At 37.0% G+C, this 20143-nt stretch overlaps 1 protein-coding gene across 1 annotated transcript in view; it reads right to left on the bottom strand.

Moving 5' to 3' along the window:
* Nucleotides 1-20143, bottom strand: part of LOC134745695 (serine/threonine-protein kinase SMG1) — a gene marked incomplete at its 5' end in the record, with an annotated part of 210880 nt that overhangs the window by 11215 nt on the left and 179522 nt on the right. Inside the window, one exon of the mRNA XM_063679812.1 lies at nucleotides 2689-2897. Coding sequence (XP_063535882.1) covers nucleotides 2689-2897 — 209 coding nt within the window. The remainder of the gene's footprint in view (nucleotides 1-2688; nucleotides 2898-20143) is intronic.

The raw sequence follows: 20143 nt of genomic DNA, 5'->3' as shown, positions 1-20143 counted from the left end.
GGTTAGCGCGTATCTTGCCTTACCGGCAGCTAAGGGCTAGCTACTTCTCGCTGTTCCATTCGGTAATGTGCTATGGTCTAGAATTCTGGGGCACCGCAGCGGAATGGCAGCGTGTATTCATTTTACAAAAACGTGCAGTACGCATTATATCATATGCCCCACACGGAACCCCCGCTAGACAACTCTTCATAGATAGTAACATAATGACACTCACATCACAATACCTATTTTACATAATTAAATATATTAGAATGAACATACACCTATTTCCAATAAAGACATTTAAAAGTTCACGTATCACACAAAAACACAAAAATAAGTTGGACTCGACATGTTGCCGACTTGCGAAATCCTCCAAAACGATAACTAATGCAGGGCCGGGTATCTACAATAAACTACCTGATAGTTTTAAAAATATTGAAAATGACCTGACATTCTATAATCAGTTAAAAAAATGGTTGACCACAAAAGCCTTTTATGACATGTCAGAATATAATAATAATGATTTAATCTTAATTTAATTTTATATTTTGTATTTTTATTAATTATTGGAAATTTGAAATGTGTTGATTATTTTTATATTGTATTATTTTACTTTAATTTAATTAATGATTATTTGAATGAATTGATTATATTATGTAAATCCAATTATGACGTGTAATATGAAATATTATTATAAATAAATGAGTATGAGTATGAGTAATACGGTTAACGAATTTTCACTCTCTTCGGATAACGAATCTTTAGGCAATAATCGCACTTAAACTATCGTGAGACATATTTCAAAATATTTATCAGTACGGTTTTTACTCACTATTATTTTTACTCGCTTTTGGCGACATGTTTCGGATTCTTTGGGAATCCATCCTCAGGCCAAAAGCGACTAAAAATAATAGTGAGTAAAAACCGTACTGATAAATATTTTGAATCTTTAGGCAAATGTATATTGAGTATGAAGCAATTTAGAAAGCAACAAAATGTCAACATTTTTTAATGAAAAATGCCACAAGAGATGAATAGATGCACAAGAAGTAACTTAGTAACAGTACCTATACAATACATAACCAAATTAAAATGTTGCACAATTGTCTTATGGGCACTTGGTCTTGGGGACACTAATTTATTCTCGCCGATATCTTTAGAGTAAAATGTCAATCGCTGCATGAACTTGGAATGAATATTTGTTTGCGCTTGGAATGAAAGTTTATAATTCACTTTGGCGCATTTAACTTAGGGCACTGACTAAGGAGCTTTCTTTACGATGCACGTACCTAAGATACTTAGACCTGGCAACTCTGGCAGCTGTGCCGATACGATAGCAACTTTACGGTGTATACGCCTCGGGCTTGCAAAATTAGCTCCATGTAACCTATACTGCACATAATGTGCATCCATTATTTAGCTACGCGATTTGAATAAAAACAGCTTGCATTCTTGTTAGCAACGTTGTTACCTAAGTGCTAAACAGAAGATTTACATTTTATCAATCGAGACGAAAGTGCCAGTAAAGGTGTAAAGGTAACCTGATCTATCTAATCCATGCCGCTATTTGAGTATATGAATGTGTAACTGGCGCAAAATAAACAACGATTTATCGTATGTTTGTTCAATGCTTGTATCGTGCGGGTTTGTGCTATGCTACTGGCAAATTAAGCGACTCAGCTGTTTCTACTTGAACCAGGACCGGCCATCAGAACGCGTAACAACAATTTAAAAACTTGTAAAAAGTGCAAGGGTCGGTTGTTGCCCGTCACTTGCAAAGTCAGTCCGATAATCTGAGAAAATGTTTTTTTAGACAAACTGCTTGCGCGATTGACCAATTTACCCCAGCAATATGGTTGGCCAGCGTTGGTATAGTTGGCTTCGTCCACGTGAAATAAAAAAAACGGAACCCTTATAGGATCACTCGTGCGTCTGTCTGTCCGTCTGTCACAGCCTATTTTCTCCGAAACTACTGAACCAATTACATTGAAATTTGGTATACATATGTAAGTTTGTGACCCAAAGATGGACATATGAAGTAAACAAATAAAAATTAAACATGGGGACCACTTTTGGGGTAAATGAGAAAAAAAAAAGTTTTTCAAACTATATCGTGTAACATATCAAATGAAAGAGCTCATTGTGAGAAACTCAAATATATTTTTTTATAATTTTAGGGTGAACAGTTTAGAAGTTATTCAAGAAAATATACAAAAAAAGACCATCCCCCCCCCAATATCTCCGAAACTACTGGGTCTAAAATTTTGAAAAAAATACACAAAATAGTTCTTTACCTATAGATCACAGGAAAACCTATTAGAAATGTGTAGTCAAGCGTGAGTCGGACTTAATTACTTAGTTTTTGATTCGACCCTGACGGGGTTTTAAAAGACATTTCACTTACATTTCACATAAAAAATACATTGTTCAAATTGTGTAATGTACGGAACCCTTGGACCGCGAGTCCGACTCGCACTTGGCCGGTTTTTTAACAACACGACACGCGATTGAAAAGACAGACACTGTCATTATCACGCTGTCACGTAGAGAAATACGACCTACTTACTCTATTCAATTCCGATATAACTGTTAAATCAATGTACGTTCAGACAGACTGCAGTCCATGGCACATGGTGCAGAGGACGTAAACAGGTTAGTACGTCCTCTGCAACAGAAGACAGATCGAAAAAAGGGGGATTTACTCACGTGACGTCTGCAAACTGTTGTTTCAGTTCGTGTGCCCGTACAGCCAACATGGCGACGGCAGCTCGAAGATCCCTCTCTCCTCTGCGCTTCTTCGCGCCGCCCCACTCCACCAGGGGATCGTAGACAAAGGCTTCAAGTAGGGTTAGGAGGGTCTCGCGTCCACGGCGCATGGTTCGTAGTACGTGCTCGCAGGCGAGACGGAATATACCCTGTGGAAGAATTAATGTTAGAATTAATGTTTTGAACACAATTTTACATGATAGTTGTTAGACGCCCGCCCGTCGTGACCGCTACTCACTCATGCACTGTCAGTGCTTGATAATGGCCATTATCTAGGAATGGCTCTCCGAAACATGTCGAGCGACAACTAAAAAACACGTGAGTTTAACCGTAAAATTAGCTTAATGTTAGTATGTCTCACGATAGTTTAAATTCGACGATAGTTGTTGTAAACATGTTTCACTTTAACAACATCGGACTTCTTAAAAAAGAGGTTTAGCATAAGGAGGTAAAAGTTGCAAGAGTTTGTTGGATAAGATTGGAAAGGAACCATGTTTTAACAATGCTACAGCGTGGTGTTATTTAGATTTGAATGGTGGATGGAGCATTCAAAATATGTATTTAAAATTAAACATTAATTCAGTTAAAAATCCCTTACACGCAAATTACAATAGGTATTAGAGAATTCTTACAAAGCAATAAGAGCTTTCCTAAGCGCCAAACCAAAGACAACGATAAATTCAAGGTAACCCTGAGATTTTGCAGTGCTATTATTTTAAAATTGGCACCAGCATTCTACAGCTGGGTTGCAAAATGTAGGTACCGGTTAAATATCCTAGAAGAGTGCGATCTTAAATATTTTTGACGTAACAGTGATTTCACTAAATATTTTTTATTTATCTGTTTAAGGGATGTATTATAAATTCAATATACGCGATATAATCCGTTTTCATAGTTTTATTTCATGAGTAACTATCGCGGTAACCGAAGACAATATTATCTGTTAATGTTTTGATTTAGGTACAACACTTTCTCTCAGATCACCATAAATTCTAAAGCGAGATATCTTAAATTATGTTTTTAATGCTACTTTATTCTTCAATAAAACAGTTTTTATTTTCTATTATAACCCCAATAGAGGTATTTAACAAAGGTATTTTTACTAACAGAATGTAAAACTACGTCACAAGCAGCAAGTTAAATACTAAAGGGCCCACTGACTATCAGTCCACCGGACGATATCGGCCTGTCAGGTAGAACAAAAATTTGACAGTTCCGAACAACTGACAGGCCGATATCGCCGGCGGACTGATAGTCAGTGGGCCCCTTTAGTCCTCGATAAATGCAGTATGTAATACTTTTACTTTCGTGTATCTACTTACACATAATGTGATGGTTCCGGACACCATATCTAGTTTGTTTTATTTGTAATTTTTTTGAGAAATGTCATTCTATATATCGTAAAATGGAATACTTTGATTAGCGACAGTAGGTAGGGTAGTTTTTCGAATATTTTTGACGTTTATAAAAAGCCAGTTGAAGGTAGATGGATTCGATGGCTGCTCATTCCCGTATGCGCGAGCTCGTTCGTCGTGATAAACCCAAAATGTGTTAAAACTGTCGATTTGTGTGCTCAAAACCCTCGTCGCAGCCACTACAGCATCAGCTCGCCGTTGGAGAGTGTCGGTACCGACCAGCTGTTCGACATGCAGACACGGGGTGAGTTGGCTTTTGATTGATTCGCTTTCACTGGCAGTAGATTGTTAAATTTTTCTCCAAATACAATTGTCCTACTCGAGGGCGATTGTACATAATATATTACAGAACATCAAAACACGAACTAATCCAAGATTGAAACTCCGAGCTCCGTCAAAAGAATTCAATAACAGAATTTTCCGTAACGTACGAAATAGAATACAAGATATGATGCAGCCCATCAGCATATTCCGCGATCGGAACCGGGTCAGTTTCGCATTAGCTAATAGACCACGTATGGCACGTACCTATGTGTGCTGCGGCATCATACTTTCCATGTCTATAGGGACGTAAGCAACGTAAAAATTTGATGAACATATCCGTTATTCAGCAGTGGAACAGTTGTGCAAATGAGAGACAGGAGCAGGGGCATTAGGTAACAGTTTAAAAAGTTTTATTATAATTTTCATAATAAAAATTAGGCGAAGTTGGGGACGGGTGGCGATGTTAGGTTAGGTATTTTAGATTTTTTTACTTAAAACTACATTTACGCAGCTCTATTTATTGTGAATTCAATAGATAGATATCTATTTCTTGGTATTTTAATATTTATTTAGGTGAAGTTAGGCACCACGGTGAATTTAGGGTTCCTTACGGTATATAGTTTTGCCAATCCAAATTTTTCAATCGATCGCAACATTGATATCGCAGTTTGCTTAAAAGTAACACAATGGTATTGTGTTGAGCTAGATTAATAGTAAAGTATATTATCAGTGGTATGGCTGACATTTCTGGAGTTAAATATAATTTATACGAGAGCATTTTCATCAAGTTTTAAAGAACGTTGTTTTATATCTTACTTTAAAGTTCTCAAGATGTTATATAAATCCTAGTTAAACTTCTTCAAAATGCTTCTTTATGAAAAAATAAGTAGTTTTTATTAAATTTCTGCATTGACCACAAGGGTAATATAAAAGGGCCATAAAACAACATTAAAAATATTACAATATTTTGGTATTTCACCACCAAATACATGTAAATATAATTCGATATATTTTTTTACGTCGTTATTGGCCATAATTAATAATAAGCATGGTACGGGCATGTGATGCGGAGGGATGAAAGTCATGTGACAAGAAAGGTATTAAGAATGAATGTGGAGGGAAGTACGAGGAGAGGAAAACCGAGGAAAAGGTGGATGGACTGTGTGAAAGATGATATGAAACTAACGCAAGTGAATGATGAGATGACGGGTGACAGAGATGTATGGAAGAAAAAGACATGCTGCGCCGACCCCAAGTGAATGGGACAAGGGCAAGCGAATGATGATTGGCCATAATTACATTTGGACGCCTTATCCTTTACAACTGTATTTTCATACGTGTTACATTTTGTATGTGTTTTGTATAATTTTATATTTGTGTGTGCTAACGAATAAATTATTTCTATTCTATTCTATTTACTATAACATCATTTTATGACAAACGCATTTAGATTTTTGTATTACTGCTCACATCAAGACCGAGCTTCGCTCGTAAAACATATAAAAACTCAAAAATGCGTGTTTTCTCAGAGATAAGACTTAGCTAGATCGATTTTGCCCCCTAGAAAAGCCCCATATAGCAAATTTCATCTAAATCGTAAGAGCCGTTTCCGAGATCCCGAAATATATATATATATATATATATACATATATTTGCTATTTGCTATATATATATACAAGAATTGCGTACGACGTAACGTACGAGGAGGGCTGACCCCAAGTGATATGCGAACATAGCCAGGAGAAAGAAGAAGAAGAAGAAGAAGAAGACAAGAATTGCTCGTTTAACGGTATAAGATTTTTATTCTCACATTAGAAAAAGCGCAAAGAACTTAGTACTTATCCTTAGCCCTAGTAGGCAACTTGAAGTAGGGCAGATTACAAAACTTAAGCACTGGCTCGACTTGCATGCCAATTCGATACACATACATCAAAATGACATCTAACTGATGGCATTCATGACCCAGACGTACAACAGATATCAGATATCATTCTGATGTCAACACTGACTGACGTTCGAATTGGCCTGTTGATAGTGTTGGTTCTCCGTCCGGCGTTTAGACCAACTATAGTGTAGTATGGAGGTAATTACGGTAAACTGTACGCAGCAGAAGTTCGCAACGGCTATGCGGGTAACTTATTCTGCTAAATCTTTTATTGTACTAGTTTGAAAACTAAAGCTGTTTCTTATAAAGTTTCACACAAGAATTTTATTTATATCTGTCAAACATTAGGATTAGGACACTTAAGGATGACTCGGGCTGAGGCAACCGAAACTTCGTTTTCTATGACCGGTGATCACGTGACGCTTTTTTAACTAAGTTTATCAATATAGTTTATATTCATTTAGTCTTGGTTACAAATTAATTTACTTAATCTTTCTGGTTTAACCCATTGGTTGACTGGTAGAGAATGCCTTAAGGCATTAAGTACGCCTTTTGTACCTTTATATAATGTGCAATAAAGTTTAAATAAATAAATAAACATCAGCAAAGCATATATGTGTTCACAGATGGTCGACTACTGTAGTTTCCGGGCCGTGAACAACACGGCCCACATCACACGATATTTGCATAAGAATAATCTTCGCCTGTCTGCCTGTCGGGTGTCGGGTGTCGAGCCCCGGGGGTAGCACAAATACCTTTTTAAGTCCCTTATAAGTTCTTTATAAGAGGGTTCTCGTAATAGAACCCAGTTGAAAGATGTAGGTTTTTGTTAGTTCCGAATGAAATAGCAACTTGCATAAAATCCCCTTTGTAATTTTTATTCCTTGGCTTGGTATGTGTAGATATCGAATATCTTGGTATTATTTAACCTTTTCGACGCCATGTCAAACACAAAAGCTGTCACTCGGACGCCACGTCACCGAAGTGACAAAACTGAAATTGAACTTTATGCACATGCACGTAGGTCTATGTTGCTCTGTGGTCCGTGACGGATTAATGCGTCTTTGGCGTTGGACCTGCGGTGCCGATATATCCGGCGTCCAAAAGGTTAAGTACTTTAACGGGACTTAATAAGGGTATTTGACTGTATTTAAAATAAACTATTTTACATCCCGCAAGGAATAAAGCACCAGAAGATTAATAGAGAAACGTAGACAGCAGTTATTTTTAGACACAATTTCTATTTTAAAACCTGTATAAAACTATAAAGAGTAGGTAATTTGATCGTGACGTCACATGCTAGTGTTTCATATAAATTCCATAGTATCAAATCTTTTTGACAGTTCAAACAAAGAAACTGATTTTACTAGTAGTACCCTATTGCGTACGAGTATACTTATTTAGGGTCGGTTACACCAAACCGTCTGCCACCGTTAAAGCGTTCGCTAATTTTTAGTGTATGGAAAGTTTCATAGATCTCTGTTGCGAAAAATATGTATTGTAGCCATGTAGATCTTCTAGGCTAACCTATAATATACCTTGGCTAGAATGTTCCTAGCGAAGGACAAAATAGCTGTCGTCGCACAAAATTAAACGTGCATTTTACTACCAACTTTCAAAGACTGGGGCTTCCCGAGACTTCGGTACGGCAAGCTCCGAATTCCATCTGTGTTCATGTAAAATGTGGTTAGGTAAGTATATTAAACTAAATTCTACGTTTAGTTACTTATGCGATTTTCGATGTACTTAAATTAGAATAAATGAAATAGCTTTGTAGCCTTAGTAAAAGCATAATAAACGCGGAGGATTACGAGAACAGTTTTCGGTAATAACCTTAGCAGTATTTATTTACGCTCCTATAAAATCTGTCAAGGTTGTCTGATGTAGATATTTATGTCTTTAGAGTAAAGGTACACCTTTGCTTTTTTTTAGCTTCCAAAATAGGTAAAACACTGTTTTTACCCACTTGCTTTAAAAGCACGTATGTTTTTATAAGGAGTATGTAGGAGTATGTAAAACTTTCTCGGCACATTCTAAGCTTTTAACATATAAGGTATCTTTACCGTCTCAATAGTGTAAGTATTTACGTGTTTCTGTAATCAGTTACGTAATCACATTCCTTATACTTATCGGAAGAGAACATAACTTGTGATTTTATTGTAAGGCACTGTTTTTACTTTAAATATCGAAAGCGCAAGTAACGATCGAGTTGGCTCCCTGACGCCAGGGGAGCTTTTGAGCCACACGAGATTGGCGTGTCACGCTGTATAGCACGATTTCCAATATTAAGTCTATTATTCCTAAAAATATCCCTGAAAGGAATTCAGATGGGAGATGAAAGGTTTCTCCATTAGTTATTAATAGTGGCTGAGAACAACTACCATTGCGATGGAAATGGCAGATATACATATTTAGCATTTATGTCAAGAAATTGTCTGAATTTAGACATTTATTTTATTTAGTTATTGCATGACATCATCATCATCATTGGCCATCACATCTATAGCAGATGATTCTTGCAGCGTCAGGTAAAATCAGTTGATTACAACGTCTGCGATGACTGAAGTCGAATACCAGAGCGGCATCTTCTGCCACAGCAATCACAAACATGACGAGAGTCCAAGGGAGGAGGTTTAGCAGCGCGAGTCGTTTCTGTCTAAGGTTCTCTAACCAGTCCTTGTCATGTTTGTCTACACCCGCTTTGAGATCTCGTCGCCACTCTGGGGCCATAGCACGGTACGCTTATCACCATGCCTGTCACGTTCTAACAAGTATGTGAGTGCGAAAGTGACGGACTTAGTGATAGGGGAACCATGCTGCGCGGGCTGGTCTCATTTCAGCCTGAGACTCGCAATTGTGAGGTTGAATATCAAAGCAGATCAGGTCCCTCTTGCAGCTTTCCTTAAATCTAAGCTTAGGGCGTCCAACCGGCCTACTGGCGTTTGCGATTTGGCCCAACATGACTTGACGTGGGAGTCTGGTAGGGTGCATTCTATGTACATGGCCAAGCCAAGTGAGCCTTCTTTGCTTTAGGATTGCTGTTATAGAGGAACAATGCGTTTTAAATAGCACAGTTTGATTGCTTATATGATCCCTCCAAGTGACTCCCAATATGGATATGAGGCAACGCATATAAAAAGCATTTAGTTTTCGCTCTTGTTTGGCGTATTTTGTAAGGCATAGGGCATAAATTGTTGCATGACATAGGAAAAGTTAAATTCTGATTAGAGCTAATCTGTCTTTGCTTCAACCGTTACAGATTTCACAACTATTTATGGTCGTCTCTCAAGGACGACTTTCATTTCATTTCACATTTCATAAGCGTGAGCGATCTTCAATATTGTATTAAAATAAAAATAAAAGTGGTTAAACCTGAATCGGGCTCCTGATCTGCTGATATCACTTTTATTTAAAAAACTGGCCAAGTGCGAGTCGGACTCGCGCACGAAGGGTTCCGTACCATTACACAAAAACAAACGGCAAAAAAAAAACACGTTTGTTGTATGGGAGCCCCACTTAAATATTTATTTCGTTCTGTTTTTAGTATTTGTCGTTATAGCGGCAACAGAAATACATCATCTGTGAAAATTTCAACTGTCTAGCTGTCACGGTTCATGAGATACAGCCTGGTGACAGACGGACAGACAGACAGACAGCGGAGTCTTAGTAGTAGGGTCCCGTTTTTACCCTTTGGGTATAAAAATCCTAAAAGATATCAGCGACTCGATATTCAGTTACATTACATGAAGCAAAAGCAACGGACTAAAATGTTTATACAATAAGGGTTTATACAAGTTTAGTTTAAGAATACAACGAAAAGAAGTCTCGTCTTTTCTTTCAAGCTAAGTATATTTTTTACGATGTCAGTGGAAAACAAAGGGATTTTGGTCTATGTTTTGTTTGTTTGCACTCAGAAACGTGTCTAATGGCCAAACATTCACCGTATACAGCGTTAAAATTTTGAACTGCTGGGTCAGCCCTGGTAACTAGGCCAAGGTCACATGTCCAATAAACACAAACAATAAAGCATCAATTCTCGGTTGTATAATTACAATTACACACATATATTAGTCACTAACTTGTCCTAATATTGACCACTCCATGAAACTCCATAAAACTAATTAATTTACTTCCCAATTATTAATATCATCGTAGCACCGATATATCTCATAGGTCATTAGCGGAGGCGAGGAAGCAAACATCCAGACGCCTACATAATGTAGGCTATTTATAGTCCAATTTGGCAGGCCATCAAATATTAATACGGATATGCCTGCTCACCTACCTACTCAATATCGTTCGGTAAAATACATATTTATGTATACCAAAACGTGGATACAGAACATACTACGTATGTTTATATTCACAGATACTTATGTTTCCTATCACTATGGAATATTTATTTCGGGTTGCGAGCGAAATGCACGATAACTGAATGACATCTAACAGATGAGTCCGTACACGTATTGGCGCGGGCGAGACGCACGATAACTAAATAACATGATTCAAATATCATTCTGGTGTTAGTGTACGTTCGCATTGGCCTGCTAGTCGTGTAGATAAATATAGCTATCGGATGTCCCGGGCGATTCAAGATTTACTAATACATTAGGTATGACTAGCTAGTCTAGCCGAAAGGAACAAGGTAGGCTCTAACAAGTTGAAGGAACATCATCAAGACACTTCCCTCTTAGTTTGACATAGGCGCTAGAGGTGTGTGCGCTGATTTTAGATCTCATCCGCAAATGAATCTAAATTTTGCGAGTACATTGCAAGTCTGTTTCAAAAATATTGTTCGTACAAGTTACTTCAAATATTATTGAGCTAAGCATGCTACACCTTCACGACATATTATAATTTAATGTCCCGTCCCGTCTCGTAAAAAAATACTTATTAGTTGCAAATTTATACAATTTTTGGTTGTAAATAATGCGATTGCAACCGCAAATTGTAACGCGACTGTCACATACATGAACAAGTTATTTAATTATCTAAGGTGGGGAAATCTAAACATTCATAAAATAAATGTATTGGAGTGGAGTATTTGAACAATTTGCCCCAAAATATACATCATGTTTCGAGCATTTCGTTGGCGTACTTTTATAATAAATCTCGTGGAAGCGTGGGTAATATGAGCTTGAGTGCAGCCAATTTGCTATGTTCGGAGCTTTTGTAGTACTTTTCAAATGTAAAGTTAGGTAAAAAGAATACGGAAGTAGTAATCTAAATCACAATTTTAGAATAGGCAGAGACGGTAGCTTAATTGCTTAAAATAATAATCCAATCAAGTGTTGAACTTAGACCATTTCGTACGCTTTCAAAATAAGAATTTTTCTTCATCTTCAGCCCGGTGCTTTCAGATCTTGTGTTATCGTTATCTATTTTCTACTGTCACTTTTCACTAGATCGTTGGTCCTCCTCAATGGCTGCTTACCCACGTTTCACTCAAACAATTTTGTTGAGATTGTATTTGTATTTGTATAGTTTTTGATACTTATTTATTGTCTATGTTTAGTTTTAAGTTAATTTTTTAGAACTCTATTTTTAAACCATTGACGTATGTCTGTAATTCATTAATGTATCATTTGGATCCGGCTCGAAGGACCAAATGTAGGAGAGGAGAGCAAAGAGGAAGAGGGATTTAGAAGAGGAATTTCGATAGTTTTGAAAAAAATAACACACAAGCTGGTGATTTATTCGCATTTGGTTTAATAAAGTACTTTATTAAACCTGGTGCGAATAAGTCAGCTGCTTGTATGGTACTTTTCCAAAACTATCGAAATCCCTCTTCTAAATTCCTCTTTGCTCTCGTCTCCTACAAATTTCTTACCCCATTGAAAATACAAACGATATTGATAAAAAAACAGTAAATTTATTTGATAGCCAAAACAAACGTAACTATTCATGACAAATTTAATAATTTAATGTACCTACACATTTGTACACGTGACTACGAATATGAAAATGAAAGTTTATTAATAACAATCGTTACAGGTCTGTTTAGTGTACATGTGGTATACATATTAAACTTATGTGTGGTATACATATTAAATGTGAAATAAGGTTTTTGATCTCTTTTTAATCACAAGTATGTCTACTTATTCTGGTTCAGGGTTAGGTCATAAATAGGTATATCAGTAATATACTTACTTAGCTCAGATCTCTCTAAGTAGAAGGTACCCATATTTTAGGAAATAGTATAAACTACATACACTATGATACATACATAAATATCATATCAACACATTTACAAACATATATAAATCACAACAAACAGCAATAAAGGACAACAAAAATAGGACATAATATAAAAAAAATATACATTACATACATACGTATGTATGGTTTATTTTATCATGACACCTGGTACAAGTAAAAGTAAAATACACTTTTGGAAACAGTTAACTTTTTTCTTTTTATATTAGAATAAAATGTATCGTTTACCTGAACAAAAACTCTTTTTCCAGAGAATACAACATAATATTCCCAACTGGGCCTTTGAGCAGTGTAGAGCAGTAAAAATTAATTATCCAGTACCTTTGAGGACTAATTACTGTTATAATTATATAATGAGCCCAGCTTTGCTGTAACAAATTTTTTGAGGTTACCTGATTTAATTTAGTGAGTCGCCCGCTACGTACTTATATTTTTAGGGTTCCGTACCTCAAAAGGAAAAAACGGAAGCCTTATAGGATCACTCGTGCGTCTGTCTGTCTGTCTGTCCGTCTGTCACAGCCTATTTTCTCCGAAGCTACTGGACTAATTAAGTTTAAATTTGGTATACATATGTAAGTTTGTGATCCGAAGACGGACATGTAACGTAAACAAATGAATTTTAAATATGGGGGCCACTTTTGGGGGGTAAATGAGAAAATTAAAAAATAAAGTTTTTCAAACTATATCGTGTTACATATCAAATCTCAAATATATATTTTTTATAATTTACGATTAAAAGTTTAAAAGTTATTCAAGAAAATAGGCAAAAAATGACCATTCCCCCCCCTTTATCTCCGAAACTACTGGGCCTAAAATTTTGAAAAAAATATACAAAATAGATCTTTACCTATACATCACAGGAAAACTTATTAGAAATGTGCAGTCAAGCGTGAGTCGGACTTATTTACTTAGTTTTTGATCCGACCTCTACGGGTTTTTTAAAGATATTTCACTCACGTTTCACATAAAAAAATACATTGTTTAAATTGTGTAATGTACGGAACCCTTGGAACGCGAGTCTAACTCGCACTTGGCTGGTTTTTCCTAATTGGAAGTAGACGTTCAAAAAACGAGTAGGTGAACTGTGTTTTGAAAACTAAAATTTTGATGCTATAGACGACATTTATATTAAATATTGGTAAAGGAACAAAAATACTGACTTTTATTGCTGAACTTCATACGTATTTCATAAGGTAAGTCTTAAGTAAAAAAATCCTAAAGAGAAATAAGGCTTATTGTGTTAAACTGTTTCAAAATCAAAATAGTATAGTTACTTTATGTACTAGGTATATGTACTAAGTATAATATTGTATGAAACGTTGACTTACCATGTAATGATCATATTACGTTATGGTTAATGAATAAACTAAACTAAACTAAACTATGTCCCTACCAATATTCCCCTTGTTGAACCACAAGCTCGAATAATACCCAACTAATAATGCAGCAGACTAACGAAGGCGAAGCTATTGACTTTCATAATATTTACTGCCCCAGGGCATTGGGGAACAGTGCACGGATCAGTCTATGAGCTGCAGGGAAATGAGACGTTAATACTTTCTTTGAAACGTGCTTCGTTAGTGAAGTTTAACATGGATGTGTTCCTGGATATCTTATAAGGGAGCTATACCTATATATAATCACAGATTAATAAATAGTTACTACGTAATCGAGACTGCCTTGCTCGCCGTGCGAGTCACGTGCCAACGCGTCATCGTAAGAATGCGCTAGGGTTGTACTGTTACTTATGTTATTATTGTAATAAAACGAATGTTGCGAACCAACCATATTTTTTATTAGTCAATCAAATATTTAAAAACAACACTTATAATACCTGACTCAAAAAACTCCTTAATTTACGATTTATCTACTTATGTTCAAATAAATAAATGGTGACAAAATTCATAAAGATAGATTTAAAATACTACTCACCTTTCTTCGTCTCTCGGAAATGAAAAAAAACGACTAATTTTCTTTTGTTTTTTGACTTTTACACCCATCCTCTGCACAATAATTACGTGGTTTCGGCATTTCGAAGCGTAAGCGCGGGAAACGTGCGGTGCGAGCGCTCAGGCGGGCGTTCGGCGGCCCTCTGTCGGTTGTATCGTCGACGATACGCAAAGCGGTAGGCATATAGCGCGTGGCCTTGAGCGAGTGAAGGAGGCCTGATATAATCTTTGACTTTGAGTTTGAATAACAGCATCTTGTTAGTTTTTACCCAAGCTGTGGTACATTTAAATACAAGCGTGATGGGCCGTCCAGTTACCAACATATATATAGATTTAGATTTAGATTCATTTATTTCTCAATAAGTATTACATATAGTAAGTAGTAGTCGTGTAGTATTATATATCGGAGCAACCACGGTACTTACTTACTCACAATTATTTGAACAGGCGACTTATATTAAATTATGTTAAAACGGGTCACTCACGTATTATTAAGTCGAATACGTGAGTCGTTTAAAAATAATTTTATGTTTGAGTCTCACGGGTTTTATAGGCGACTTATATGTGTGTTCATTGACACATCTTTGATATACCTACACGAAAAATGGTCTTTTAAATGGACTTAAAATCGAATAGGTTTTGAATGTGGTGGACCTATTTAACCAAAAGAGAATTAAATATCAAATTGGCTCACCGACTACTCCATACATATATATATATTTTATAAATTATAGAACTCAGAGACTTAATAAAGTCATGTTGTCAATGTCAAGGTGCAATGAGTTCCGGTCCTTTTCCGAACGCAGTTCGCTGAGCAACGAACGGACGGCCGTGCATGCGTGCCAAGAATCGCAGATGTAATTGTTATTGAAATGTTATTTTTAACAAAAAAAAAGTCATCATTAAATTTGACATGAAAAATAAAAGAATGGTAAATTCTTAGCAATTTATATTGTGATCAGTTTTTTACATTATGAATAATTGAATATGAAAAATAACAGTGACAATCAAAATTACATTCAAAATTATTAAATTACAATCGTATGTCAGCACTTTCGTTAAATTCAAAACAATATATTAAAGACATTCAATAAATTAAAAACAATTATTTAGAAAAGAAATGTTTCATTTAAGTAAAAGCTCATTTGACTTTTATTTTAAGGTTTTAAGGCACTTTCCCTCCAGGGCCCATTAATTTTTTCCACCCTGTATAACGCAAACACTGGTATTGTCTGGTATAGGCATTTTGAACCTTGCGAATTTTAATTCCTGCAAAAAATTAATTCTGGCAGAAATAAATTTGGCGTACTTACCAGCCGCATGGTATGTATTGTAAGTGGGAACTTGTCGGTCCAAGTTTTAATGAAGTGTCGCCTGGCGAGGGCGATGCGCGGCTCCTTAGCACTTTAATTTCATGTACAGTCGCCATCAGATATATCGGAGCGGCCGAGGCGCTCACAAATATCTGAACACGCCTCTATTGTCAAGGCGTTAGAGTGCGTGTTCAGATATTGTGACCACCTTGGCCGCTCCGATATATCTGTTGGCGACTGTACAGTACATCAACACAGTCTAAGATCAACACATTTTAAATAGTGAGTAGCGTTGAAAAAACCGGGAAAATTGCGGGAAAATTTCAAAACAGCTCGTTTTTTTTTCAAGTTTCTTTCGAAATAATCAATGTATTTTTCAATATATAGGTACTTAATTAGGAATTTAAACAGGTAGGTTAAGGTTGCATGTCTAATGTGTTTGTTTATGGCATTGACACTGTCATCACTCATCAGTGGCATTGTGTGTGACGTATTAAATTTTTCTGAGCAGAACTGGAAAAAACCGAAAAAAAAAGAAATTTTGTAAAATTCCCGAAAAAAACATTTGATTTTTTCCGGAATTTTCATCCCTAATAGTGAGAAAGAGTGCACCCACATTCAGTGCCAGTGGACCGACAGTCGGGTTATCTATTCTTATCGCTGTTTTTTATATACAAGATTTTGCATGTCATCGGCTACGCTCGTAGCGCGTAGCACGCGCGGGCACTGAATGTGTAAACAATAATTAAAACCGGCCAAGTGCGAGTCGGACTCGCGCACCGAGGGTTCCGTACATTACATAATTTTAACAATGTATTTTTTATGTGAAACGTGAGTGAAAGGTAAATTGCGGTTTACGATTTATGACGTATTAAAAAAAACTACTTACTAGATCCCGTTCAACCAATTTGCATGGTAATGTACATCATATATATTTTTCAGTTTTATCATTCTCTTATTTTAGAAGTTACAGGGGGGGGGGGGGGGGGGACACATTTTACCACTTTGGAAGTGTCTCTCGCGCAAACTATTCAGTTTAGAAAAAAAATATATTAGAAACCTCAATACCATTTTTGAAGACCTATCCATAGATCCATACCCCGCACGTATGGGTTTGATGAAAAAAAAAATTAGTTTCAGTTCCAAGTATGGGGAACCCCCAAAATTTTTCACAGAATACATCTACTCAACATGTCGAGCGTTTTCGACTTAAAACACGTGAGTGACCCGTTATTAATATATTTAATACATCTACTTACCAAGTTTCAACAGTATAGTTCTTAAAGTTTCAGAGAAAAGTGGCTGTGACATACGGACTGACGGACAGACAGACATGACGAATCTATAAGGGTTCCGTTTTTTGCCATTTGGCTACGGAACCCTAAAAATCACCGTGTACGTACAGTACGTGCCGGACGACAGTGGAGCCGTGCCAGTACTAAGTCTGCGCTCAACTTGCCACTCATACAAGCCCCCGCAGGCACCCGTTGGTTCACTGTGCCGTATTAATACCGCCTGATTGAGAAAGTCAAAGTGTTCGCTCCGTTTTCTTACGATAACTTAAACGTGTGCGGTAGGATTCATAGAAAACGTTAGCTTACTTCAATTAAAACCTTATATAACGCTTTAGTTGGATCCGTTAAGTACTCAAAGAGTTAAAAGTCTACGTTTAACAAACAGACTAGAAATGCAACGGATAGTTGTTTGGCCGGATACCGGATGTTCGGTCTGACCATCATCTTCCTCGCGTTGTCCCGGCATTTTGCCACGGCTCCATGGGAGCCTGGGGTCCGCTTGGCAACTAATCCCAAGAATTGGCGTAGTCACTAGTTTTTACGAAAGCGACTGCCATCTGACCGTCCAACCCAGAGGGGAAACTAGGCCTTGTCGGGATTAGTCCGGTTTCCTCACTATGTTTTCCTTCACCGAAAAGCGACTGGTAAATATCAAATGATATTTCGTACATAAGTTCCGAAAAACTCATTGGTACGAGTCGCGGTTTGAACCCGCGACCTCCGGATTGCAAGTCGCACGCTCTTACCGCTAAGCCACCAGCGCTCTCTAAGCCACCAGCGCCGAATATTCGGCCGGCGGAACTATACGTACATTTCGGTTTTTCAGGTGCGCATTGTGCACGTTTTGACCTGTTTCGTAGTTAACGTTCGCGCGGACTCATTTCTAGGTTCGAAACGAGTGCGCGTACAAGTGAGTGGAATGTTTAAATTGTTTTAAAATAATAAACGAGTACCTACGATTATGACCGTAACTGTTTCCTAAATCTTATTTGTTTACTCCAAAATCAAGAAAAGTTATTATCCAGTATCCGTCCGGATAGTAGGTCACTATCCTGTATCCGGCTAGATATTAAAATAAGGGCCGGATAGGCCGGATACCGGATAGTAACCGAATATCCGGTGTATCTCTAGGTTAGACACAGGCCAATTCGAACGTACACTGATAGCTAGCAGACTGACATCTATTCTAACTGATGTCATTCAAATATCGTGTATTTCGCTCGTACTTGTCCGTACATGTATTGGCGCGGGCGAGACGCACGATAACTATATAATATGATTCAAATATCATTCTAATGTCAGTGTACGTTCAAATTGGCCTGATAGTCTAATTGTTAAAAAAACCTAATTGTTTATGTAAAATTATTACGATATAGATTTAATTTTAAACGAGCTTAATATCAGATTACCGGACAATTTATCTAAAGTAGCGATTCCAAAATTTCATCAGAGCTCGGAATTTTTCCTAAATTAAGCTTGAAGATAAGCAAACAACGACCGCCCAGAGAATTAATCGGCGTGATCAAACAATTGAAAGTTAAATTACGTTGAAAATTTCCTACATAAAATTAAAGACGTGCCCACAGTTAAAAGTTTAGCTGAGCGCTGTTTATTCATTATTAAATTTATTTACAAAAAAATAAGATAGCTAATATAGTCCAACTTAGTAAAGTTCTGTTTACAAAGTTTTAAGTACCTATATATGACGATATCGACTAGAATTAGCGTTTGAAGTACCGTTATATGTATACTTATTACGTGTGTACGTTCTTTATCCTTACCTCGAGTTTGACGCTGACATATTCGCTAGCAAATGCGTAAACTAACTCACAATGCATCTCCCTCGTACTGACATTGGTGCAAGCGAGATGCACTGCGTTTGAGCTGACGTAGTCGCTAGCGTTTAAAGCCGTGTAAAACTCATGGTGAGGGTACTTACCACCGTCCTGTTATGTACGTACATACACATACGTATACATTAATAAATTTGGTTTTCTGAGAAACTTTCATCACTCTTTGACTGGGTTTCTAAACAATATACGCTTGGAAAGAAATCCTTTCCTACTCAAATTTAGAGTAAAATCATTCCACGCTAAGAAAAGATTCTGTTAATAAAGCAAATGTTAAGGACACTCCTCGTGCTCTATTTTCGTAGAATAAGTACAGATAATAACGTTACGTACAGACCCATAAAGACGTATGTTATACGTAGTGCGAACTGAAATGCGACGTTACGTAAACAAGGAGTACGGTACGGAAGTAAGGACGGTGAGGCGTTTTAATATTTAAGTCCGTCGCAGTTTCTTAGAGCTGGCAAGTTGTTGAGCTGAAGAATTTCGGGCTTCATTAGCCTTAGTCTAAGACAAGGTACGCCCCTATTCTCATTAGATTTTTAATATCCTTGGAACATGAGGAAATTAATGAAAGAAAAAGGAAAACGGTAATTAAGGATTCATGTAAGGTTGAAAGCTATGTCCTAACTTCATTTTTTGATTAGCATTTTATTAGGCACCGCTTTCTCATACTTGTTCTTTATACTTATTATTATACTTGTTATTTTATATTTTTTCCAAAAAACAAATCAAAATATTTAATAAAATAATTTGATTTGTTCTCAAACTTGTTCATAGATGGCAGCACCAGTCTCTCTCGCTACAACGTAAATCCGTAAGGAGTTCGTTTAGGAAGTGCAAGCGCGCACTGCTTGCTCTTAGAGTTCGTCAAAGACGCCTAGTCTTACTAAGATGGCATATAGTCGAGAAATTCGGACGGGCACCGCCGTGGCGAAGTGGCCTAGGGGTTCATGGCGTTAGCCGCGATAGCTAAAGACGCCGGTTCGAATCCGGCCTTCACCACTGGAGGGCTTCGTCACTTTTTCTATGACATCTATTACAGTTTTTTTTCCAATTTCTTTTGGTATACTCTACCTCTAGCCGATTCTGGCTGGAGCCTTAAGGGGCCGGACGATATCGGCCTGTCAGTTAAAACAAAAAATTGACAGTTCCGAACAACAGACAGGCCGATATCGTCCGGCGGACTGATAGTGAGTGAGCCCCTT

This window comes from Cydia strobilella, chromosome 11, assembly GCF_947568885.1.
Source record: "Cydia strobilella chromosome 11, ilCydStro3.1, whole genome shotgun sequence".
Classification (NCBI taxonomy): Eukaryota; Metazoa; Arthropoda; class Insecta; order Lepidoptera; family Tortricidae; genus Cydia; species Cydia strobilella.
This window is presented reverse-complemented; position numbering and strand designations above follow the sequence as displayed.